Below are 27524 nucleotides of genomic sequence, written 5' to 3' on the forward strand. Positions count from 1 at the left end.
CCATCATAATCACCATCATTGTCTTCACCACTACTGTCACCAACACCATGACCATCACCACTGGGTCATCACCACCCCAACAATAACGGTCATCATCATCATCCATCATCACTAACAAGAGCATTATCGCCATCATCACCAGGCCTATCTATATAAGTCCTTACTTAGTTCCTTTACCCACTTCCCTAAGACATCTTCACTCTTTCACCCAGGGAACTCCTATTCAATCTTTAAGACCTCGTTTAAATATCACCACCAGAGTTCTTCTCACCTCACAGGCTAAATGAATTGCTCTCTCACTTCTGTGGAACCATTGAAAAAGTCCTTTATCTCGGTTATAACATAATGACACAATTATGCAATCTTCTCTCCCAACTTTCAGTTCCTAGCACTGGGCCAGGTACTAACTCTAAGATTCAAAATAAATATAAACTGGTTGAATTCAGATGAATTACATTACAATACAAGGCCATTCACTATGTAGACATTCCTTGGATGCTGAGCTAAAAAATGATTTTGAGGCTGTAATCTGATATTTCCAATCATTCTATATATATTTTGTCTTCAGACAGATTGTAAATAAATATGGACATGGGCCATAACTTCTGTGTCTTTGTAGATTTCACAGTACTGTGCAGAGTCCCCCACTTTTAATAGCTTTATAAATATAATTCACATATCATACAGTTCACTCATTTAAAGTGTACAGTTAAAAGGGTTTCTGTATATTCAGTTGTGTAACTATCACAGTCAAATTTTAGAAAATTTTCACTATTCCCAACCAAAATGCATACCATTACTAGTCACCTTTCATCTCTTCTCCTAACCTTGGGCTACTATGAAACTAATTTCTACCTCTGTGTATTTGCCTATTTGCATATAGACTGGATCATACAATATGCAATCTTTTGTGACTAACTTCTTTTATTTAGGATGATGTCTTCGAGGCTCTTCCATGTTGTAGCATCCATCAGTACTTCATTTCTTTTTATTGTCAAATCATCCCATCTATGGATATACCTCATTTTGTGTATCCATTCAGCAACAATCCACACATTTGGGTTGTTTCCACTTTCATCATATTATGCATAAGGTAGCTATGGATATTAATATACAATTTTTTAATAGATGTATGTTTTCATTTCTTCTGGGTATTTACCTTGGAGTGGAATATGGATGTCTGTCATATGGAAACTGTGTGTTTAACATTTGAAGGAATTACCAAACTGTTTTCCAAAGTGGCTGCACCACTCTACAATCCCATCAGCAATGTGTGAGGCTTCCAGGTTCACCACATCCTCAGCAACACTTGTTATTGTCTATTACATTAGTTATCCTTGTGAGCATGAAGTGATAGCTCACTGAAGTTTTGATTTCTATTTCCCTAAGATTAATGATGTTGAGCTTCTTTTCATTCATTTAATGTCCATTTGTTTATCTTCTTTGGAGATATGTCTATTCAAATCCCTTTTTCTGATTGGGTTATTTGAATTTTTATTAAGTTGTACAAGTTCTTTATATATTCTGTATACAAGTTCCTTATGAGATATGATAGCAAATATTTTCCTCCCATTTTGTGGATTGTCTTTTCTTGATGGTGTTCTCTGAAGCACAATAGTTTTTCATTTTGACGAAGTCCAATTTATCTATTCCTTTTTTAGTTGCTTGTGGTTTTGGTGTCATATTTAAAAAGGCTTTGTCTAACAAAAGGTCACAAAGATTTATACCTATGTTTTATTGTAGGAAATGTTACAGTTTTAACTCTTACATTTAGATCTGTGATCCATTTTGAGTTATTTTTGTATATGGTATGAAAGAGCCTTTCACAGCTTAGGGGTTTTGGAAATAAATAGTCCACACATTTTCTTTTTATGGATCTCATAACACGTTACCAATAGTTCCTCTTCAATGGCAATTAACTCAAGTTTGCTTTCTCATGAGCATTTTATAGAGACCTGGCATTCAAGATGTTCTAAGAATTTTGCACAGGAAGAATCTAAGGAAGCTAAAAAGACTATTCATCATTGAAACATTGATAATGTTGGTAAAATTCCTCAAATTTTGATTTTATATTGTCCTTTGATATTTTCCTTTCATTGTCCTGAGTGATTTCTATATTCTGAATACTGAAAATTCAGGAGATGTTTATGGTTTCTTGGTTTTTAGTGTTGTTTCTTCTCCTTCCTTCTCTCCCCCCCTACCTCCCTCAGTTCCTTCCTTCTTCCCTTCCTTCCATTCTCTTTCCTCCTTGCCTTTTTCATCCATCCTTCCTTCCTCCTTCTCTCCTTCCCTCTCCCCTTCCTTCCTTCCTCTCTGCTTTCCAACTAAAGTGTAATCTCACTGAAAATACCTTCGACAGATCTTGATTGTTTTCAAAAACATTTATCAGCGACAACCCCCCACCCCATGCCACACACAGTGCCTAGAATAGGTCCTGGCAATAAGTGTTTAAGGGTTTAATTTGAACAGTCAAATCCTATCCCTGAGTTCCAAACGAAACTATAAGGATTCCCTTCACCACAATGACTGTACAGGCACTGTTCTATCCATTATCAATTAAAAAACATTTATTTTATAATAATTGAACAAAAAGCATTACTCCATGTAAATGAAAAATACCAAGAGAAAAAATAATAACTGTACAATCATGACATGTAAATTCATGCATAGGAAAACAGACTAGGAAAAAAAGATAATTCAAAATGTCAAGGCTTTTCCTTGAGCAAATTATTTCTTTTTTCTGTTAGCCAACATTTGTCATAATATGCATATTTAATTTCTATTTTTTAAAAAAGAGCTCTCTTTAAAAAATTATTTATTCTTGATTTTTCAGATATAAGAGGGATGTAACATCATTGCTACCAATCACTTGAAAATGTTATATAAGAGAAAGCATTTTTATAATTACAAAGTCTTATACAAATATGACTTACTATTATTATGTTGAATAATAATAATATAATATAATTCAATCTGTTATACTGTTAAAATATCAAGCACTTATAGAATTTTTGGTCATTGAGCACAGATAATCTTCTGTATTCATTTGGTATGATGATAACATACCTCCTTCTCCCCTGCCTTACTGATCATGGGTGCATTTCTACATACTAAAGATTAATTTACTAGCTCCTAAACCTTTAAATGAAGTAAACTCTACACCTTTAGGGCTTATCAGGAAGCACATGAGTTGTGTGTGGAGGCCATGCACAAACACATGTGCAGAGTCAAGCTCTGCATCTCCAACAGGCAGGCTTTGCTCCTGCTCGTAGGGCAAGATGGCCATAATATAACCTGTGTCTAAGACGCTGGAATCCAGCAGATGTTCATGCATCTTTTTCAGTTTGTTGGCTGGATTTAAGAACCCTGGAACCTGTAGTTGATTAGTTCTGCTCTGGGTGCCACTGAGGCCCAGGGGAATGATGCTAAGAGGGTTTCAGGAGACAAGGGCATAATTCAGTCAGCCTACAAAAAAAAAGGAAAAAAGCAATCTTGGCAACAGAAGCCTGCCTGCCTTCCCTCCCAGATGAGTTTGGAGAGCCCTTGTTCTTTGGACTTTGACGTCAGAGGCCGAAGCTTTCCTGGTCCTTCACTGGCTGCTGCTCAATAAAAACACCATCCCATTCCATCATTTTGATCATCATTATTTCCTCAGTTAATAAAACTTAAAGAAAGCATGTTTTCAGAGATAGCTGTTAAGGGGCAGAGGCCCATTTTGGCTGAGGTCAGCCTTGGCAGAAGTGAACTTTTTTTTTCCTAAGGTTTTATGCTCTTTTGGTAAAATCATATTGTTTCAAAAATTAAAATAATAAAACAATAGTTATGCAATGGAAAGTGGTTCAAGTTTGCTGCCACAAATTTTCATGTATACACTTTTAGCTGCATTAAAAGCTACACTCCAAGCTGGTGTTTTAAATATTTTTTAAGCTCAATATCTCCCTGAAAAATTCCAGACCAATTCTGGGAGTTTCTTTCATTGTGTATTTTATTTTTTAAAATCCTGTCTTATTATAAATATATAAATTATTACTAATACCATCATCAAGGAAGGGCAAGGCTGAAAATTTCATATCCAATTACAGCTGACCAGTGTGAAGGTAAACCATATGACAACACACTGTGGACACAGCATCTCTAATGGTAGCTTGAAAAAAATGACTTAGGTTAGTAACCAACTTTCAATGGCCACATGTTAAGAAGAAAGTGAGAATAAAGGGAAAGTGGGGGGCTCTATCCCTGATGGAGGGAAGCTATTTGTTTTGAGGCAAGGATAAGGCTAGGAGTTGAGGATGTTGTGGTGGAAGATATGCTATCACTGCATCCTTATGGGAGTGATAATTTTGAACTCCTTCCCCCCATATAAATGAGCATTTCCAAGAGAATCTCCCAGAGCTGCTTTGGAAGAGAATCCAATATGTTCAACTATTGAGTTGTTTTTATTGGTCATTTGAATATTGTATTTGATTGTGAGTCCCCTGTGAAACACTCCTCCCTTCCCCCTTCTGTATCCCTTAGGTCTTGTGTGTACTGTTCCTCCCAATCACCATGCTTCCTCCCAATCTGGATTAGATGTCCCAATACCCCCAGGACCTTCCTTATCAGAGTACTTACTCCATCTTTCCATCCTCCTCATTAGTATGTGAGTTCTCCTAGGCAAGGACCATGTCACTAGGGCCAGACTCAGTGCCCAGCCCATAGATAATGTCCAAGGACTAATTGTGGACGGCATATATATATACATAAAGAATACCCAAAGAAGATAGATTAGAATAGTGAGGGCCCTCTAAAGTTGTTACAAGGGGTGCCTGGGTGGCTCAGTGGGTTAAGCCTTTGCCTTCGGCTCAAGTCATGGTCTCAGGGTCCTGGGATCGAGCCCTGCATCGGGCTCTCTGCTCAGCACGGAGCCTGCTTCCCTCTCTCTCTCTGCCTGCCTCTCTGCCTACTTGTGATCTCTGTCTGTCAAATAAATAAAATCTTTAAAAAAAAAATTTAACTTGTGATCTCTCTCTGTCAAATAAATAAATAAAATCTTAAAAAAAAAATTAAACCTGTTACAAAAAAGAGGAAAAGAAATAACCGGGTACCTTCAGATGGAGATGAAATGATTCTGCAGTATAAAGGTATGAGAGGGCACCTGGGTGGCTCAGTGGGTTAAAGCCTCTGCCTTCAACTCAGGTCATGATCCCAGGGTCCTGGGATCGAGGCCTGCATCGGGCTCTCTGCTCAGTGGGGAGCCTGCTTCTCCCTCTCTCTCTTCCTACTTGTGATCTCTCTCTCTCTGTCAAATAGATGAATAAAATCTTTTTTAAAAAAAAATAAAGGTATGAGAGAGAAGACAGGAGAATAGCTTTAAATACTCAAAGACTATAAAGATGGATTAAATACCTAAGTGGCCTCAAAAAGCAAAATGTAAAAGAACCAAGAGCAAGAGGATAAAATGAAAAAGAAAGTTATTATAGTGGAACAAAGACAAACATTTTAAGAAAGAGTTCTCTGAAAAGAGAATGAGTTTCCTTAGAACACTCATGTAGATTTATTAAGACTTACTAAGTAGTGTAACAGTTTTATATGTATTAACCCATTTAACCATCAGAGAAACCCCATAAGGAAGGCAATATCATCTCTATATTTGATCAAGGTCATAGTGCAAGCAGAGTGAGTGGTAGGGGGCAAGATCAAACCTAAGTCATCTGACCCTACAAAGTCCAGGTGCTTGGCCCTTAAGCTAATGCATTCCTCATCATCTTTTGATGCTGGGCAGATGCTAAAGGACCCCTTCCCAGAGATGATACAGAGGAGTCAGGGCGCATCACCAGAAGAGATAACAGGCTAGATGATATGAAACAGTTTGTTTCCATGACAACACTTATTGTCACCACTTGGTCTTATTTGGCACAAGGTCAACAAAATGTAATGGACATAAAGTCTGTCAACCAAAATGTAGTGGACATAAAGTCTGTTTTCATGTGGGACCCTAGCTTTCACATTTCTCCACCCTTTTGGAACACATTTTCTCCCTGCCTTCTACTGAAGCCAGCATTAGAATGCTGCCAAATCCCTGGCCCAGCTGTCATGACTCCTTGAGTCATTCCCCCCTAGAGCAACCAGATGTGAATGCCAAGCCCAAGACAAAAATCTGGCTCAACATAATGATGTCACATTGTTACCTAGTAGAGGGAGGGAAGGGCACAGAGCATATTTGGATACAGAAGCTATCTCACTGCTCCCTCGGATCACCAAGGTTGGATGTACAATAGATATTCCACCGTTCAAAACATCAAGACTAAGCTAAGCTCCTGGAAATCAGGGACTAGGTCTGAGTCATGACTGGATCAGCATCTAGCACAGTGGGATATCTCTAGTTATTGGTCAATAAATGATGGTTGAATGACGGTTGATGCTTGAACATCATAGGGGCTAAAGCACCAACTCCCTGAAGAGTCAAAAATCCACATGCCACTTTTGACTCCCCCAAAACTTAACAACTATTAGCTCACTGTTGACTGGAAGCTTTTCTGACAACAAAAACAGTCAATTAATGCATATTTTCTGTTTTATGTATTATATGCTATATTCTCTCAATAAAGTATGCTAGCGAAAAGAAAATGTTACTTAAAAAATCATAAGAGAAAACAGTACCATTTATAGTACCATACTGTATTTATATATTAAAAAAATCCAGTTCAAACTGTGTTATTCAAGGGTAAACTATAATTAATGAACAAAGACTCTAAAATAACTCTGCAGAAGTTAAATTTTTGTCCCAGTGATATGGGGGCTTCCGGGAACAAGCAGATGTGATCATTAACACAAACAGTGCAAGAAGCTGAATGGTTATCTTCAGGACTCACCAGAGATTCAGGAGTTTAACCTCATTACAAAGAAAGCTTAATTTTAATTTTATTCCCTACAGAAAAGCTACCATTAGTCAAGACCCAAGAACCCTTAGGTGTAAAAGATGTGACCAATCATGTTCATGTTCACACTATGGAAGTTATTATTTCTTTAAAATCCTGGAAATTTACCTTTCAGTAAAGAAGTTGGAAAAAGACGCAATCAAGAAAAGTCTTTCCCTTCCAGTTATGTGTAGAAATGTCAATAACTGCTAAGAGATAAATACTCCACCCAACATGTCAGCTCTGGGAACACTAAGACTTATGCATTAGTCAGGGAGAATAGAGCTGAAAATCGATTAAGGAATGTGTCAAGTGGTGTAAATCCTTCTGATTTCCCTGTATAATACCACTATGTAGTCCACGTTGCTGTTTTATAGCAACATTAAAACAAATTAAAATTTAAGCCTCTCACATTTGGATCCCAGGGAATTTCAACTTTATGGGGAAAGGCCTTCATTACAATTCTCCTCCACCATAAAGTACTTGTAATTTGGTGTCAAAAATGTTTATCTGAAAAAAAGAAAGTTTATACTGAAATATTTATGGATGAAATAATATAATGTCTTGGATTTGCTTCAAAAAATACCGGGATGGGGCGCCTGGGTGGCTCAGCGGGTTAAAGCTGCTGCCTTCGGCTCAGGTCATGACCCCAAGGTCCTGGGATCGAGCCCCGCGTCGGGCTCTCTGCTCAGCGGGGAACCTTCTTTCCCTACATCTCTCTGCCTACCTCTCTGCCTACTTGTGATCTCTCTCTCTCTGTCAAATAAATAAAATCTTCTTTAAAAAAAAAAAAAATACCGGGATAGTCATGGAGAACTGCCAGATAGAAAGGAAACAGGACTGTCAATGACTGAATAATTACTGGGGTTAGGTAAAGCGTATATGGGGGTTCATTTTGCTTTTGAATATAATTGACCTTTAAAAAAAAAAGTTTAGCAGTATTTTATCTAAATGCATTGGGCCACCAGTTAAGAAAGAGAGGATTCTCAGGGATATTCTTCTCTGTTCCATGGAGGTGCCCCTTGCTTTTGAAGGAAGGGAAAGTACCACTCATTATACCAAACTTACAGTCCTATCTCATTTGAGTGTTTGTTCAGGTACCTGCATGGATCCCACGTTAAAGGCAAGGTTCTCAAGGTACCTTATTTTAAAAATATAACTTAGTAAGGAATTTTTGTCTTTTTTTAAAAAAGATTTTATTTATTTATTTGACAGAGATCATAAGTAGGCAGAGAGGCAGGCAGAGAGGCAGGCAGAGAGAGAGGCGGAAGCAGGCTCCCCGCTGAGCAGAGAGCCTGATGCAGGGCTTGATCCCAGGACTCTGGGATCATGACCTGAGCCAAAGGCAGAGGCTTTAACCCACTGAGCCACCCAGGCACCCCAGTAAGGAATTTCTAACTGGCCAAAACTCTTTAAAATTCTTCTCTCCTTTAAACATAGGTATTTGGTAAACTCATCTTTCCAAATGAGAAGCTTATCTGACTTCAGTATATTCTTCACTGGAAGACTTTCTGAAGAAATGAAAGTCTGCATAGGAAAGCTCTGGGGAAGTTTAGAAAACTGCTGCTCTAGAACACAAGATGCAGAGGATGCCCATAGAGGAGAGTGGATCACATTGAAATCAGTTGCATCGAACTCAAGAGCCTATGTCCCCAAAGAAAAGAAAATGGCTCTGAACGGTGACCAAGTTTCTAGTTTACCCCACGAAAGACTGCTAGATGAAGGGGCACTTGGGTGCCTCAGCTGGTTAAGTGTCTGCCCTTGGCTCGGGTCATGATCCTAGGGTCCTGGGATCGAGCCCCACATTGGGCTTCCTGCTCAGTGGGAGCTGCCACTCCCTCTGTTACGCTCGTGCTCTCTCTCTCACTCTCTCTCTGTCAAATAAATAAATAAAATCTTTTAAAAAATAAATAAAGACTGTTAGATGACATTGTTGAATGTGGAAAGAACTCCTTTCTAAATCTACCTGGTCTGGTGCCACCTGCCTCCAGATGGGAGAAGGCCTGCATGCTAGACAGCCCAGTGTTACAATGCTACTGGTCCCATTAACACACTGGCTGGAGGTCCATGTATCCCAGAAAGGGACTGAGCTGGTCCATGGTGAGAAAATATAAACATAATGCAGGCTATGACTAGACCAGCTCTTCTCAACCAGGGCTGATTTTCCTTTCTAAGGGGCTCTGGCAATATGTCTGGAGACACTTTTTACTGCCAACTGGAGGAGGGGATTGCTCCTGGCATCTAGTAGTTAAAGGTCAGGGATGCTACTAAACACAGGACAATCCCTATAGCAAAGGATCATCCATCCCAGTGTCAATAGGGTTGTTGCAAACCCTCAGATTAGAGCTATAGTTGCTATAGAAATCCTCTCACAGCCCCCATGCTTGCATGGAGGAATGAAGGTGGTAGGGGCGCAGAACACAGAGGAGGCAGGAAGAAGGGAAAGCCAGGGGCACGCATCTCCACCACTCCCAGAGCCAATCTAACCTCCATTGTGTAAATGCAGATTCCTGTGGGTCTGTTGAAATCTTTCACTTCTCTCCTGGGGCGCCACTGCCAAATTCCTAAGACAAGCTCTCTCCCTCTAGAAGACTGCACCACTTCCCAAATAGCATGCCCACATCCAAATCTAATCCTCTGTGCAAAAGCTAGAGACAGTATGGTGTGGTGGTCAAGCATGTGGCCAGACGACATGACAATCCTTAAGAGGTTCAAAATCACCACTGTTATGTGACCCTGGGCTAGTTACTTAACCCCTCTGTGTCTCTGTTACTTCAAATATAAAATGGAGATGATAAAAGCACTTATCTTAGAGGGTCATGTGAAGATAATAATTTGTTTCGTGAGTGAATGAGTCTATGATTGAACAAATGCCTGAGTCCATGAGGAGTGCTTAGTTGTACCTCAGGCTAGAGTGCTACGTTTAGAGCAGTTGCTTCTCAAAGCTGCAATGCCTTTAGCTTTATGGAAACCCCAAATGCTCTGAGCTTAGCTGAAAGGAGGCTACCCATGGCCTGGAGGCAGCTGACTTGTGCTCTGGCCAGGACGTCCTAGAATGCTCTCTTTCCTTCTATCTCAAGAATCTCTTCCCTCCTCAGTCAGGCCAATGGCCCCAAGCCTGCATTGTTTTCCCTTGTACGTGGCAGGAGCGAGAGGATGTTTTCACTAGTCCTAAGACTAAGGCTGACTCTGGGTACATCAGCCCCATGTCCTTCTGGGACTAGGGCAGCAGCCATCATTCATATTGAAGGGTCATTTGGAAGCCAAGTGTTTTTAGAAAAACAACAGAATGGCAGTTTTGTTTCAGTGTTTTGACTTAAGCATCAAACAATCTGCTTCTTTTTCCAAAATTACTTAATATGGGAAATGTAAACATTTTCTAACAGCACTTTCTCAAATCATCCTAACAAACCTCACACATATGACCATGACACCATGGACTTTCCCACTGTACCAGTCTGGGTCTGGCTGAAGACAGAATTTACCACAGATGGGTCCAATGAGAAGAATTCAATGAAAGGTCTACAGAGGAGAGGTGAGCAGGGTTAATAAAACAAACAAGACATGGTGAGGCACCCAGAAACTGGCAACAGTGGGCAGCCATTCCCTTGCCTTGGGCTGAGGGGCAAAAGGAAACATGAGTTAATCCCAGCTAGCAGGAGCCAGGGATGGAGCATTGCTGAGAGGGAGCTGTAGCCCTGAAGAGAAGTCCTTACCTCCAAAGATATGGCCACAAAGCAAGAAGGGAACAGGAAGAAAACTCTCTAGCTTTTTTCTCCTCCCACCCTCCCATTTCCAGCACCTCCTATTGGCTTTGAACCCAATCAGGAGTCAGCCTGCAAAGGAACTCTAGAAATGCACCCCAGGGTGGGTAGCTTCCCAGGGCACAGCCTCCCCTCCCAAACAATGGCAGGAGGTAGGAAAGAGCATGAGGTTGGCCTACCCAACCCCATGTGGCCTTAGAATTAAGCCTTAGATGATGGAAGTCTTAGAAATGCATCAAAGGGAAAGTTTTCCAAGAAAACTTCCAGAGATAGAGCCAAGAGGAGAAAGAAGCTCCAAGCTCAGGGCTCATGAAGTGAACACACAAACACCAATTTCAAAACAGAATGGAAAGACAGCAATTTAACTTTTATCATAACTGCATGCTGGCACTAGCTCCAGTGCCCTCTGCAATCCTCTCCAAGTAAGCAAAGTGCAGGGTATGAGTAATAACAGATTCTCAAAGTTGGCCACAGCCTTCTACAGGTTCGAATTAAGATCCCAGGGATACTGGCTTAACCCAAAGATCAAGTCAAATACTGCACTTCAATTTTCACAATCTGTTGGTTCCCAAATGCCGTGACTGGAAAACCAAAGACCTCGGCCATACTTGATTGGCGGCTTGGCTTCAGGCGAGAGTTCTCAATTGTTTTGCTGCTGGTGAACTGAGTAGTCTCCTCTCAGAATCTCATTCTCCAGGCAAGATTGCCAGAGCCAGGCCCTTATCTCCTCAAAAAATGTATGCACATGTATGTACACAAACACACACAAACACACACAAACACACACACACACACACACACACATACACACACACACACACTCCTTCCCAGGTGCCTGGTCTGCTTCCTTCCCTAACAGTCAAAATTAGAATCTAGCAAGATAACCATTATGCTGAGAAAATCAGAATATATTTTGAACCCCAGCATTTTGTAGGGTACCAGAACATGGGTAGGAAAGGGAGGGGGAAGAAGGGAGACGAGAGAGGATGGTGGTTAGAAGTAAAGGAAAGAAGGAAGAGGAAAAGGAAAAGAAAGGGGAGGCTGGGTGGAAAAGAAGGCAGGAGTGGCCAAGGTAGAGGGAAAGGAGGAAGAGGCAGCTAGCAGGAGGCAGAGTGTAACTTTCATCAGCATTCCTTCATTCCTTCAACACCCTTGTATTAAATGCTTTCCAGGGATCCAGAACATTCAAGCCTTCCCCACCTCCATACAATGCCTTGCCCTATAACCCTATATGTCTTCACTGACTTGGAGCCTTTGTGATGTCCTCTTCCAGTGAGGATGAGGATCTTGATATTTACCTGTTCACCCTCCATATCTTAGGGTTGAGGCTTCCCCGATCATATCTGGACTACATTTTACCTATGCCAAGAAGATACTACAAGAAGGCAGAAATCCTTCTAAGTTGGGAGTCTTTCCAAGTCCTGCCCTTCACAGCTCTGGCAGGCAGCTGACATCTGGGCAATAGTCTATTTCCCACTGATGCCCTTAGTCTCTACTCTGACATACATTCTTTCACCTTTGCAGTGTCCTTCTTTCCTTTTTGCCCTAAACAACCATTGCAAGAAGTGTTCCCTAGCAAAAGACGTAGTAACCCAGAGGGATGTGGTAATGGAGGGAACAAATAGAAGGGAGAAACAAAGGTGGAGAGAAAGGGGCATCAATTTATAGAGCTGACTAGAGGACTAGCCCATTGAAAAATGTCCAATTTCATACCTTCAATTTATAGTTGAGCAAACAGGGGGACAAAAGACAGCCACAGGTTAAGAAATGATGAACACCAGAGCTAGAAGGATTCCATGGTCTGTTGACCAGTTGGCATGGATGGATCAGGTCTTTTGTATCTTAGTGAGGATTTATATTTATAGGGACCACAGTTTCCTAGGCATTTGGATCTGAGACCTGTGCCAATTCCCCTGGCATGAACCTCCATCGTGAGCTGGTCTACAGTCCCAAGAAAGCAAGCCAGAGTCAAGAATTCAAAGTCATTTACACAAAACAGAAAATCCCCAGGCCCTCTGGGTAAAGATCATGATCCTGAATGGGGAAAACATATCCTGTATGAGTCCCCTTTGAAAATAAGTCAAATTAGGGCACCTGGGTGGCTCAGTGGGTTGGTCTCTGCCTTTGGCTAGGGTCATGATCTCAGGGTCCTGGGTTCGAGTCCCACATCGGGCTTTCTGCACAGCGGGGAGCCTGCTTCCCTCTCTCTCTCTGCCTGATTCTCTGCCTACTTGTGATCTCTGTCGAATAAATAAAGAAAAATCTTAAAAAAAAAAAAGGAAAGAAAGAAAAGAAGTAAAATTAAATCAGAGATGAGACCCTATAAAGCTTTTCTCTCTTCCCAAATTTAAACACACATTCTTTAAAAAGGGAGGCTAGTTATGGTTTCTCAATGCTCACTATTGGCATGTGGAGGTGGATCATTCTATAATGTTATAGAGTCTGTCCTGTGCACTGTAGAATGTTTAGCAGCATCTCTGGTCTCTACGCACTAGACTCCAGTAGCAACTCCCCTTTAATTGCGACAACCAAAAATGTCTCCAGACTTTGCTGAATGTCCCCTAGGGGGCACTATTAACCCCATGCTGAAACACACTGCTTAGAGAATCAGACCACTAATGGGGTCATCTGAGTCCAAAGCTCTGTTCACAATGGGAGAGAGTGGGACCGGCTGGCCTCAGCTCACTCAGCTATAACTTGCAGATTCAGGCTGTGAACTCAAGTCCCAAGAGCCCTGCTCACTGGACCAGAGAATTCTCATTGCAGGATCTGATGTATGACCCTGGCTGTACTGTCTGGCCCTTGATTTCTCTTTGTGTGCTGTAGCTGTCCCATCCATTGCCTCCTGAGGCTAAACCTGGCAGCACCCCCCACAGCATTAGATCAAGTACTTAAAAAATTCCTCCAACAGGATGTTGCTCTTGGATTGCGAGAAGGAACACAACTGTCCCCTTTGACTTACCATGCTTTATGAGATTGGAAGATCTGTACATTTCTCTTTCCCTGTTCTTAATGGTTGACCTTCCCTAGACCCCATGGAGCTGCTGTGAGGATGGAGATAACATAAAGTATGGTGGCTGGAATTATTTAAGCTCTACAATTCACAAGCATTCAGATTATTTAACTGCTGATTATGATTATTTAAGCTGAAAGATTACACCACTTTAGCTCAGAAAATGTTTGTATTTCCATTAAAAACCACCAGGCCAAGGGCCCTTTGACTGACATTTTTCACTATTAAAACTATACATACAGTGCATGTTTTTGGTGAGAAGACAGTGTGTCCCTTATTTTGTTTTAAGATAAGGAAGCTGACTTCAAAGGCCTCTTCCAACTAGCTCTCTTCCAATCCTCCCTCTGAACATCATTCCAGCCTGCTGTCTTGCACCCCAGAAGCAAGTTGGAAGAAGCACCCATCTGCCTATTGCCTTCTACTATTTAATCAAAACCAGTCCTGCAATTCCTACACTTAAAATTCTTAACAATGACATCTAAGTTCTTCACTCAGAGATGGTGTGCTCAGTGGTAAAGATCATGGACTATAGTGTTAAACAGACTTGCATTTGAGTTCCAGGTGTCTGGGACTCAGCTTCTGCATCTACGTAGTGGGGACAATAACATTCCCTGACTCACAGGAGGTGGCAGCAATCTGCCCCTGCCTGACAAGTAATGAGCACTTAATAAAAGTTTACTGTAATAGTAATTCCATCACCCAAAGTCTTGCGTGCACTGAAGAGTATATATGTCTAGGCTAGTTTAATTCTCTGAAGGCATGTGAATCAGAGATAATATATTCCTTGAGGCAGGGAGAGTGAAGGGCTCTTGATTCTACCCGACATGCAATTTAACCAGTAATTTTTTCCCTGTAATGATTTGTGAAACATGTTTGTGCTTGGCTAATACATTTTACATCTAAAGAGTTTTAAGAAAAATAACACAATGTATAAAACTACAGAAAAATTCTATTGTGGTCCTAATAGAGAAGACTGTGTCCTAAACCAAGCAGTCATTTTTGGCTTTTGGCAAGTTTCTGCATTTAAACACAGTTTCTCAAGGGAAGCACAAAGTAGATTTCGGCATCTCCTAAGTGTCATCCACATTTCAGGTCATTTGTTTAGTGAAATTACGGCTAGAATTCCTCATTGGAAGCACTATGATCACCCTGTTTCTACCTACCTGGGGATGGAAATCCCCTCCATAGCAAGCAGAACAGGTGTTTTTTGGCTAGCACAGGAATTGCTGACACACCTCGGGAGCTGCCTTCAAAGGCTACAGAGTCTTCCTCCTTTCTCCCTTCTGCTGACTGAATGTGGACAGGATGGTTGCAGCTAAGACAAAAGTCTTGCATCGGGGTGAAAGCTATATGCTGAGAAAGGCAAAGCATCAAGACAGGAGAAGCAGAGGTCCCCAGTGACTGCACGGCTACTTGTATGAGCTTCTGGAATGTGAGGTTTTCTGTTCCTTGCATCTAAAGTTAATTAGACCACTCCACTATTCTAAAGTTATTTTCGTTGCAGTTAAGTTTTACTTATGCACTGTAAGCTTTGTGTACAAGCTCTTTTCCACTAAAGGCACTAACACACCAACTTCAGGGTTACAAGAGAGAAACAGAAATTATGAGTGATAAGCATTTATGTGACTGTCTGAAGCACAAACCTCAATTGATGTTGGATAAGCAGTTCTTTATGACATTTATTTTCCCTCTCTCTGTCACCTGTCCTCAATCAGAGCAGGTAACCTGGAAAAGATGTGACGAGCTTCATCCGTATACTAGCTGATTCAATTTACTTTTCAAACTGAGCAGGTGGTAAATAGAAACAACCAGACAAATTAGGACATTCTACAACACATTACCATGGGTATTTAATATTTTTTAAATTAGACATGTTGAAGTTTTTCTAAACAGACCATTAGATACAGAAAGGATTTCGTTGTAGCTCCCCTCAAAATGTTGAAAGCATTAGGGTCAATTTGGAATTTGGAGATAGGATCAGTACATGTGAACTATGTGTTTATCTAACATATTAACATGCAACATAACATTATATATTCACTCACATACATACATATATGACATTTTGCCACTTAAAAATCACCTTTTCATAAGTGCATAATTTCATTAAATCCCCCTAGCATCTTTGTAAGATGGTGCAACTGAGTTTATTAATTTTAAGTAATGGATGCCTTCAAAACTCTCCTCCCAGGCTTCATTTATCCTGTCCAAATTGCCAGGCACTTAGGATTCCTCTCTAAAGAAATGTGATTTGTCTTTTCTCATGCTGGCATGAAATAAAGAATAAATTGATTTTATCATTTTCTGCACTCTGCCTCTCCTTTGAAGGGTACTTACCTAATGAGTAGCTCTCTCAAAAAGGATCCTAGATCAAAGAAGCCAACAGGATAATGCCTTGGAATAAGTTGCTGCCTTACCTCACTATAAACTTCCTAAAATAGCTTAGTATACACAAAGGCTTTTGAGGCTATCTGGAGAAGATGCCTAAAATGCAACAATACTGAGTAAATTAAGATGGATCTTACATCATCAGATGAGTTAAAAATATAGAGGTTTTGTTAAAATCTTTATGTAACACAAGCACCAGAAATCACCACAAGTCTGAAATACGCACTTTAAATCATGTAACTATTAACCAGCTCTCAAAACCCTATTCATTCTATACTTAATACTAAATTAAACTTATCAGTCAGCCTGCTGATCTGCCTATTAAATTACTATGCTAGTTTAAATCTTCTGAGCAGGCACACACAGATAGATTTTAAGTACTATATCTCATGGCCTTCAATTCCTTTTAGCCACAGATATCAAGTTCACCTGTCACAAATTAAATAATTGAGCTTTGGTTATTGAAATGTAAACTTATTAACCAGCATTAATAAAACCAAACATATATAATGATGTTCTAAGTATTATTTTAATAAAATTCCTTTTAAATAGGAGCAAATGTAACAAAGATGAAGCATTAGGAAATGTTGTAGCAAGAGGTTTAAAGTATTTTTTTAAGTAAAAGAATAATCTTATAGGGGTGCCTGGGTGGCTCAGTGGGTTAAAGCCTCTGCCTTCGGCTTAGGTCAAGATCCCACGGCCCTGGGATCAAGCCCCACATCGGGCTCTCTACTCGGCAGGGAGCCTGCTTCCCTCTCTCTCTCTGCCTGCCTCTCTCCCTATTTGTGATCTCTGTCAAATAAATAAATAAAATCTTAAAAAAAAAAAAAAGAATAATCTTATACACAAAGGAAAGTGACTATAGTGCTCTTCTATGAGAAAACAGGGTTGGGGCACCTAGGTGGCTCAGTCTGTACAGCAGCTGACTTCTGGTTTCTGCTCAGGTCATGATCTTAGGCTCCTGACATTGAGCCCCACATCAGGCTCCACGCTCAGTGGGAACTCCGATTGAGATTTTCTCTCTCTCTCTCTCTGCCTCCCCTCCACTGGTGTGCACTCTCTCTATCAAATAAATAAATCTTTATAAGAAAGAAAATGCAGGTTGGGGACTGTCCGTTCCTTCCGGTGTCAGGATAAAGACAGGCAATTAGAATACTAACCTATAAAAACCAAACTAAATGGGGAGGTATTGGGAGGAAGAATCCTATATGAAATACAGTCAAAGGCTCTCCTCTGACTTAGGTCTCTAAAAGGGTTCTCAGTCTAGGAAATTACACTGAATTTTCCATGTTCCTCTTTATCCCAAAGACCTACAAGGGTCCTTACCTTTGGAATAGCTTTCTAAGTGGGATTCCAAATTTCCTTGGTTATAGGAAAAAAAATATTTTTCTCATCTATCTACTCATTTATTTGCTTATTAGTTCATTCATTTCCTCCACTCATTTCACTCAAGTGCAAGCTTGATCAGGTGGGATTTTTCTGTTTGTTCACTTAGAACAATCCTTGCCACATAGTAGGTACTCAACGAATATGAATTTTTATGCTAATTCATCCTTTCATTCCTCAAAAGTTTATAAAATGCCTACCACATGACAGGTTCTAGATACCAACATTAAAAAGAAATTACACTATAAATAAAACCAACTCATGAGAAATCTTTAAATTAGAGGAATCAAGCAATATTTTCTCATTCTAAATTCAGTCTAAATTTAAACTAAGAAGATAATTTCCTGCACTGCTCCAGGAGAATGGGAGGGAAAAATGTAGATATTTATGGCACATGTCCTAAAATGATAAAACACAAAACAAAACTCTGGTTATAAATGAAATTATAAATGAAACAGCTGGGTTGTAGGGGTAGTTATCAAAAGGTAGCTTGAGGGATCTTTGTAATGATGGAATAACTCTATATCTTGACTTTGACAGTGATTACACAAATTTACACATGTGATGAAATTGCATATAACTAAATACATACACAAAACAAGTGCATTTAGACCCAAAGAAATCTGAATAAAGTTGGTAAATTGTACCAATATCCATTTCTTGGTGTGATCCTATGCTATAATTTATAATTATTCAAAATGTTACTATTGAGGAAAATGATTTCTTATAACTTATAAATGATAAATGATTTCTTAGAACTGCATATCAATTTATAATTACTTAAAATTAAGTTAATAAGATAGAACAGCAGAATGCTTATCAAAACATTCTTTATGTTGGCAAAACATTAAAAGAAAAACCATGACAAGTGGGAATATTACACAGAAAGCCATTTAGGTTTCATATAAGTACCAGTGAGGTATCTGCAAGTGCCCATGACTTCCAGTGGGAATGGTGTTCACCAGGGCCTGGTGAATTCCCTAGTAGTAATTGCATGGATGGGAGTCTGGTTGATGCATGCTGGGAGGCTGGACCCAGCTGCTTTCCAATTTTAAAACTCTGTGCCATTTGATTTTACAACGAATTTAACAGACACCACCTTTCATTTCAAAAGCCCCTTTTATGTTTCAAAGCACTTTCACATATGCTGATCCATATTCATTTTCAGTTCAGTACTTTAAAAAAAAATCCTGTCTGTACAACAATTCTATAGAGTAGGCAAAGCAGTTATTATCACCTCCATGTTACTGAAGGGAAAACTGAGGTAACCAGGTAGTGATCTCCTTCAATTACAGGTAAGTTAACATATCCCAGCTCCTTTCTCCTGACTCACGGCTCCACCCCTGCATCCTCTAACACCATACAACCTCTCCCTTCCTACATGGATTGGGAATAGATAGATGCTGCCTAAAATTGCTTACAGGATGCCTGCCAAGTTGAAAGAAAACCAATAGGGCACCTGGCTCAGTCAGTTAAGTTAAGCATCTGCCTTCGACTCAGGTCATGATCCCAGGGTCCTGGAATGGAGCCCTGTGTCAGTCTCCCTGCCTGGTGGGAGAATCTGCTTCTTTTTCCCCCTACTCCTACTGATGCGCTCGCTCCCTCTCTCCCTTTCTCTCACTTTCGCTCTCAAATAAATGAAACCTTAAAAAAAGAAGAGAGAGAGAGAGAGACCCAGTAATGCTTGTCACAAGTGATAGTAAATACTGACAGGGATATACACATCTGAGTTTTTCCACTAACTTATGTTGACTCAGTTAATGTCCAGTAACCAATATGTCAACTCAGCTTAAAAATCAGGATTGATCAAACCAGTTGGTTGACCTAAACAGCCCAGGAGGCTCCTGAATCTAATTGGGATTTTTGGTCAATATAATTCCCCATACTTGTGTCCCCATAGTCCTGGGAAGGAGCCCATAAGTGGGGCTTCTGGGCCAGTTAAATAGTGAATAGGGTCCATATTGGGCTCAATGAAGCAGGGCTTTGTTACTTTTACCAAAGGAATTAACAGAAGAATTCTGTATTTATTTTGCTGTGGCAGAAGATTAAGCACTTGAGCAATAATGTGGCAATTCACCAAAAGAGGTCTTAGTTAGGTGCTATCTGAAATCATGAAATTAAGTGGGAAAACATACACACGGAAAAGGTTTATATGTTTAAGAAAAATAAATCCAAATTTTAGATAAATGATACTCTTCACAAAGTATACTAAACAAATGACATATTTTCATTGGCTGATAGCGTCATTTACACACATATATCATTTTCTGTGTGCCAAGCCCTCCTGAGGGGCTCTCCTCTCAAACACTCCACGAAAGTCGTTATAGAAGGAAACAGAAGGGCCAGCGATGTTAAGGTCATTTCCCCTAAATCACACAGCTGCCAAGTGGAAGCAACAAGATTCCAACCTAGATCTGATGACTCCCAAATCAGTGTGCTTCACTGTTACTCACTCTCTCAAAACGCTGAAAGTATATGTCCTTTTTATAAACAAGACGTAATGGACATTTCCTTAAAAAGCCGTAATAAATTACTCCAAGAGATACAGAGTTAACTTGGAGATAGCTGGAGAACAATGGGAGAAACTAGGCTGAACTTCACACACTGCAACACACAAGGGGGCAGAAGTGGGGCTGGTGAATGGAAGAGAATAAAAAGCCTGAAGGAATCAATGTATTGCTATTATTAATAAATTATTGTTCAAGCTGGTAATGTCACAGATGTTTGAAATACTCTTCCTCTTAGCTACATAAAATCCAGTCTTTGCATTCAATCTAGTCACTCATTCGATAAACAATTATTGACCATTTACCATATGCTGGGCACTGTTCTAGGCATTATGATAACACAGTGATTCAAACTGATGAAAGTTTCAGGCTTGGTGGAATGCACATAAGCTCCATGAGAAAATAAGACAGTAGAAAGGGAGCTTGATGTAGAAGATTTCAGTTTTAATCCTGGCCAGATGGCCTTAAGCAAATTACTTGAAATCTCTCTGAATCTCAGTTCCCTCACTTCTAAACTGAGGATAATAATATACTGTTTTTAGGGGTGCCTGGATGGCTCAGTAGGTTAAAGCCTCTGCGCTCGGCTTGGGTCATGATCCCAGGGTCCTGGGATCGAGCCCCACATTGGGCTCTCTGCTCCGCGGAAAGTCTGCTTCCCCCTCTCTCTCTGCCTGCCTCTCTGCCTACTTGTGATCTCTGTCTGTCAAATAAATAAAATCTTTAAAAAAAAAATAATAATAATATCTGTTTTTATTATGCATTATTTATTATGAAAAATGCAAGTTTATGCATAAAAAAACTACTTATTCTTTGGTCTTGGAGAAACTGAGGTAGTTGACAAGGAATAAAAATTTTGTCCTCATTATTAAATCCTTCAAAATATTTCATTCCATATTTTCCATGATCTAAGCTTTCTGGGTTTAATGTTAACCATGTGTAAGACTTATGGGGTCAGGATAAGGTCATGCTTCCATACCTAGCCACCAATTTCAAAGTCTACGTTACAGGCTTAAAATGCCATAATTATGTACATTTCCCTTACTCTGGAAGGAAGTTAAATTATATCTTAGTGATTATTTCATCTTAACTTATAGAGAGAGATGCTGCTTCTTGCCTACTTCTTTAGGAACAGATCCACAGTCAAGTGATTATTTCTAAAATCTTTGAGTAATCTTCTTTCCTATGTTCTTCCATGGTGATATTATTTTGTTTTAAGAATGAAATAAGAGCTAGGTGGAGATGGGTGTGTCACAGGACCACAGGAAGTATCATTGCCCAGCATGAGGTCACACTTTATTGATTAAATCAAAGAAAAAGATTGGTTCCTGTCTCCCCCTACCCCTCGCCTACCCTACCCTGGCGTGAGGGGGAAGAGGTAGCAGGGGGATTTCCAAGTCTGTTTTTATCAGCCCAGCAAATCAGAGTCCTTGCTTCCTAAACAAAGAGGTGCCAACCTTGAGACTCTATGAAAGCCAGCACAAGCTACGCATTGTACAATGTGAAAAGAATATAATTAGCAAAGTTATAGTCACAATTAGGAAATACCTCCTCAGAAAAGTTTCCACTTAACTCTGAGCAGCACTCAAATTACTATTGTGCTTAACGAGGCTTCTGTCTCTTGGCCAGCTCAGACCTTTGAGACAAATCTAAGAATAACAGCGCCGTCCACAAAACACAGACACACAAAATTTAACGCTGGATTTTTTTTTTAATAACCGATACGAAAAATGTGCAAATTGGGACAGGGAAGCTATAACTAAATAAATAAATAAATAAATAAGAAGCATAGTCACGGAAATGAATAGTTAAGTGCTGGGCAGATTATTCTTTCTTCAAAATCTTTGTCTTTTCTAGCCTTCCTTTCCCCATCCCTGAAGAAAAGTTAGAAAAGAAAAACCAGGAAAACAAAAATGGGTACTCACTTCATCTCCAGGATCTCCTCCAGCTGTTTTCTCCTTTCTATCCGGAGGTTGGCCAAATGGGCTTCTTTTTCAGCTAGAGACTGCTGCGTGGAGGCCAGGCGGGCCTTGGTGGCATCCAGTTCCTGTCTGGTCTTCTCCAATGCACTCATCAGTTCCTCTATCTGAAAGGCAGAGGGAACACGGTGTTATTTATCCTTCATTCAAGCACCAGGCCTTCCTTGCTAGCCTGTATTCTGATAGACACAAAGGAATCATAGCCATCCTTGAACTGGGCACTGTATCTTGGAATCCAATCTTTCTTTGTCACTGGTTGAAGATAAATGTTTCAACACAAGAAATGTCCAAATTTCTCCAGGGTCCTCATTCAATTGGATTATCCAATAACCTTTATAGAAACTATTTAATATATTTATCGGTAGTGGAAGGTAACTGGCTTGACCCAATTTCAACCTGTGTTTGGCAAAAATCTCAGATACTGCCTCACAGTTGGCGGAAGGCAATGCTCAAAAGGCATTTGCGCAGCACAATATACTTTTGTGTGTAGGCCCCAGAGTATTCTGACAGGAAGTTAATCTACGTGTTTCAGATTCATTCATGTTTTAACCTATCAAAGTGTTGTTTGGCAAAAGCAATTTGATGTCCAAGGGGCCTCAGGAGCCCCCTCTCACCTCACCTCCCTGACTCACATTCAGGAAGCAAGGTTTGGCCAAAGGTAAACAGAATTCCAGCCACAAAAGGTTCAAGTTTGGTTTGCCCCTGAAGTTTGAGAGGGTTCTAAACTTGAAATAAATGACATGTAACTTTTATAGGGTGCTAATACACCATAGAAATAAGCCAGACTATCAGATATCTAGGATTTTTAGCCAGGTCCCAAAAAATTGGACCAGGGAGCCCCAAGGCAAGGCCTTATTCTCCCTAAACCATTGGGGGCTTTTAAAAGCCAACACACAACAAAGAGAGCTGGTGTTTACGGTTCTGTTCCAGAGACTTCCGTGGAGTGAGCCAGTGAAATGCCATCCTTTGCACAGATGCAGGCCGCATCCACCCTGCTGATTTAAAACCATGGTTCCAGGAAGCTTCTAGATTGATATTTGGGTTTCTAAGCCACCCTCCCACTTCCAGCTGAACTTGGCAGAATGGGATCATCCATCACTAAAGTCAACAGAACACCCTTCAAAATGTGTCAATGACATGTTAGGTTCCAATTCATAAAGACTTTCTACACAATTTCTTCAGTTTTCCATGGAATTTTTTCAGAATAAGCATTATAGTTCACATCCAAGGTAAATTATATGCTTTTAAGATGCAGAAAACCCTCCATTTTTCCCTGATAAAAAGAGGAATTTGATGACCATATAATGTAAATCAAAGCCAAAGCCAAAAACAGTTTAAAAAGCAAGGAATATGAAGGTTAACCATGAAAGTACCAGAACCACACCTGCCTAATTGTAGAATAAATAGTATTATTTAACTTTAGAAATATACAAAATTTTAAAAGAAATTATAATATTTATATCTCATATAAATTTATAGAATATTTTAAATATGACTAGCAGCCCTTCGACAAAGCAATGCTGGGTGAGTCTGAAACAGGTATCTTTCCTCCTCTCCCCCTGCCTATTTTTGATAGCAGCATAAAAAAAGATCAGAATTATGGTCATTCTAAGGGCCAACTTGGATTCAGTTTGCTTAACCCTCTATGGTATGGACTGTGTCCTCATGACCCCATCTCCTTTTGTAAATTGCTCTCTGTTCCAAATGCACTATTGATCTCAGAGAAGAGGGAGACTATCCAGGATTCTCACCTGCTAAATCCCTCTCTCATTAAGTTGACGCTGACCTGTCTGTAATCCACAGATACAGAGCGACTCAACTGGCTTTCCCAGTGCTTAGTTCACACACCACTTTACTGCTTGGGGCCTGCCCCAGCTAGTTTTATACTAACCCAACTTTAACAATTACACTTTAGAGTTTAATGACTTGTAGTCTTCCCTGGTCATTTCAGCAATAACCACATACAAAAACCTGGGTGCCTAAGAAATACGGTCCAGAGTTTTTACTGTTGGAGATGACATTGGCTTCTAGCATCAGTAACTCCTAATATGAGGTAAGACTACTATTCTCAACACCTAGCAAGCAAAGCCTCCAGTAGTTTCCTAGGCCAAGGCCTACGACTCCTCCAAATTCACATACCCTAGGCCAGTGAGTATTGTATACTGCGGACCACTGGGGTCACTGGCCTCAGATACATAGTTCTAGTCTTCACAAAGCCACTGTTTCTCTCTGTGACTTTGTACTAATGATCACTTGATTCTTTGAGTCTCAGTTTCCTACTGAGGACCATGATACTTCCGGGTTAAACACCTAGAGTTCTGAAAACTATTTCCTTCGCTACCAAAGCAGGACCATTAAAAAACAAGAAATGTTTTCTCTCTTGTGGTGGCCATCAGGGTGGATTAACAATATTCCAGTTCTCCTCCGTAGGGGCACACAGTAGGGCCACACTTCCCTACTCTGTTTTAATTGGGGTGAGGCTTTGGTCAATAAAATCATTGTCATTTTCAGGTAGAAGCATTTAAGTGCTAGTACTTAAGCCCAACCTTCCCTTTTCCCTGTGATAACAGAAGTGTGTTTCAGATAATGTCTCCTTCAACCTGAGTTTCCCAATGACCACAGGGAAGCTCAAGGTCAACCCACATCACATAAGCAAGGTATAAATCTCTCTTGCAACAACTACACCATGAGATGATGGACTGTCTGGCTGTTACCCCAGCCTGGCCTGGGCTGTCTTGACTGGTAAACTGTACACTTATTATCAAGTGCCCCAAGTCTGCCTCCATCTCCCCACCAGTTCCCTCTCATCAAGAAAGAAAATTGCTTTTCACTTTTGCTATCCTGTGGAAACTCTACACTTGCAAGCCATTGGTACTTTCCTTCTTGCCACATGTCTTTTTTTTTTTTTTAAAGAAAGATTTTGTTTATTGATTAGAGAGAGGGAAAACATGAGCAGAGGGCGGGGTAGAGGGAGAGATACAGGCAAACTCCCCGCTGAGCAGGGTGCCTGACATGGAGCTCAATCCCAGGACCCTAAGATCATAACCTGAGCTGAAGGTAGATAGATGCCTAAGCCACTGAGCCACCTAGGCACCTCCCACATGTCTTTTCTTAATGTACTGGTTTGCATAGCCAAATTCTTTCCCTCATTTGACACAACATTTTAGCTGATTGTGTATATGTACCTTGTACCTTAAAAAACAACAGATTAGAATCTCAGCTCCATCACTTACTATGTGACTCACACAAGTTCCTATACCTCTTTCAGAGTCACTCTCCTCACCAGGAAACAGGGGACCATGCTGCTTATTCTGTTCCATATTTATGGGCATTAAGTGAGATGATGTAGCCCTATATTTATATATATCATTTATTCTTCTTCTAACTGATGTTAATAAAATGATTTTTCTTCTGATAATGAGAATAAAGTACACTCATCATACAAATTATAAAAGACACAGATATAAAAATTTAAAATTTCTCTTCTTATTTAAGATTAAATAATGACATTCTTTTTCATTAAGATCACCCAAAATTCTACCACCTGGAAATAAACCCTATACACATTTGGTTATAATTTCTCCTTCTCTCTCTCCACCCGCCCCACACTGTGTGTGTGTGTGTGTGTGTGTGTGTGTGTGTGTGAGAGAGAGAGAGAGAGAGAGAGAGCTAGACTGAGATGCTATACACAATTTTCTAAATAATTTTTGATAAATGTATCATGAGAATTTTCCCCTTGTCATTAAATAGTCATTTGTAAACACAGTTTAATGGGTAAGTAGGGTTGTATCCACCCACCATTTTCCTAAAACCAACTCTTCCCTTGAAGACCTGAAAGGTTTCCCTGAAAACCTAGTACCCATGTTTCTTTAGTAAATTCTTCATCTTCCTGCAGTCTATAATTGGATTCTTCCTCTTATTACTCTGTCCTAAAGACATTTTGTTCATCCATGTGGATTCTTAGCAGGAAAATGAGGTCTGTCTCCACACTTCTCACCTATATACAGATAGCTTTCAAACTTTATCTTTTACTAACTTGACCTCTTTCACATATATCTAACCACCTGTTGATCACTTCCATTTGGATGTCCCAATATCACTTTAAATGTAAGATAACCAAAGCCAACTCATGATCCATATACAGCCACCTAAACCAAATCCCTACCACCCACTCCTTGTTCTCCCAACCTGTCACTCCCTACACTCCCTAACACATCTACAGGGCCAACACCCTGACCTTTACTCAGGTACTCATGTTTAAGACCTCAGAACCTCATCTGCCTCCTCTCCTTCCTCTTTTATTTTCTATTAATCATCAAGTCTTATAGCTCTATTTTGGAAATACTTCTCAGATCCACATTCTTTTTTTTAAGATTTTATTTATTTATTTATTTGAGAGAGAGTGAGAGAGTTCAAGTGGGGGGTGAGAGGAGAGGGAGAAGCCGACTCCCCCCTGAGCAGTGAATCTGATGCAGGGCTCAACCCCAGAACCCTGGGATCACGACCTGCGCTGAAGGCAGACCCTTAACTGACTGAGCCACCTAGGCATCCCCATCATTTTCTTTTCTATCATTACTATTGACACTTAAGCTTAGGTCCCTTTCTCTCCCAGATTTCTGATGGGGTTTAAAGTGTGTGTGTGTGTGTGTGTGTGTGTGTGTGTGTGTATTCCTAGCCTTTCCCTGTACCCCCTACCCTAAATAAGGACATGGCTTTGCTTGATCAGCTTCTCCCCATCATAGTGTCTCTCTCAGGTCCACTCCTGGATTTTAGGACATGGAATTAACCAATGGGTAGCAAAGTGAACTTGAGAAGCCAAGTGCAAAAGTACAGAACTTTGAAGCACAGGCTATGATGATCTATGTGACAAAAAGTGGGAGAAAAAGTCAGAAGGGAAAGAGGAAAAATGAGCCCTGAGACTGGGGACAGAGACAGGTTTTTGTTTTAAGGGCAGGATAAGGAAATTGTGAAGAAGAGAAAAGGGGAAGGAGGAAAAAGTTGAGAGGGGCTATTCCTGGGGCCCCTTCAATGTTTTCCTAAAACACAAATTGAAGAATTAGACTACCCTTTTGATTTTTTTTTAGCTGTTTGGACTATGTGTGTTTGAAAGTATATTTAAACTGGGCCCTATGGGTCTGGGATTCAAAGATGTCCCATAGGATTCACTGTCAAAACCTATCTCTACTGCCAAGACACTACACCTAAACCACCAATATTTTGTTAAAAATATCACTGGCCTAGCTCCAACATCTCACAGAGCTCCCAACAGTAGTAGTTTTCAAAATGTGTTCCTTGAGCATCAGATGTTCCCGAGTGCATCTAAGGGCTGATAAATAGGTCAGTGGCATGGGACAAAGAGTGTGAATTAGCAGAGAACCTTTTCACCATCCCACACTCACAAAGAGTTGTTCTACTTCTGTTTGACATATAGAATTCTACTCAGGATTTTGAAGTTTTTTTTTTTTTTAAAGATTTTATTTATTTGACAGAGAGAGAGAAATCACAACTAGGCAGAGAGGCAGGCAGAGAGAGAGAGAGGGGAGGAAGCAGGCTCCCTGCGGAGCAGAGAGCCCAATGTGGGGCTCGATCCCAGG

General features: G+C 40.2%; 1 protein-coding gene across 12 annotated transcripts in view; it reads right to left on the bottom strand.

Moving 5' to 3' along the window:
* Positions 1 to 27524, bottom strand: part of ERC2 (ELKS/RAB6-interacting/CAST family member 2) — a 901328-nt gene that overhangs the window by 314984 nt on the left and 558820 nt on the right. For all 12 annotated transcript variants that reach the window (XR_004280876.1, XR_004280875.1, XR_004280877.1 and 9 more), the window contains one exon: positions 21877 to 22037. Coding sequence is in view for 9 of the 12 variants with exons in the window: in XM_032322753.1 (XP_032178644.1) it covers positions 21877 to 22037 (161 nt within the window). In the remaining 3 variants the exon portion in view is untranslated. The remainder of the gene's footprint in view (positions 1 to 21876; positions 22038 to 27524) is intronic.

This window comes from Mustela erminea, chromosome 1 (assembly GCF_009829155.1).
Source record: "Mustela erminea isolate mMusErm1 chromosome 1, mMusErm1.Pri, whole genome shotgun sequence".
Lineage (NCBI taxonomy): Eukaryota > Metazoa > Chordata > Mammalia > Carnivora > Mustelidae > Mustela > Mustela erminea.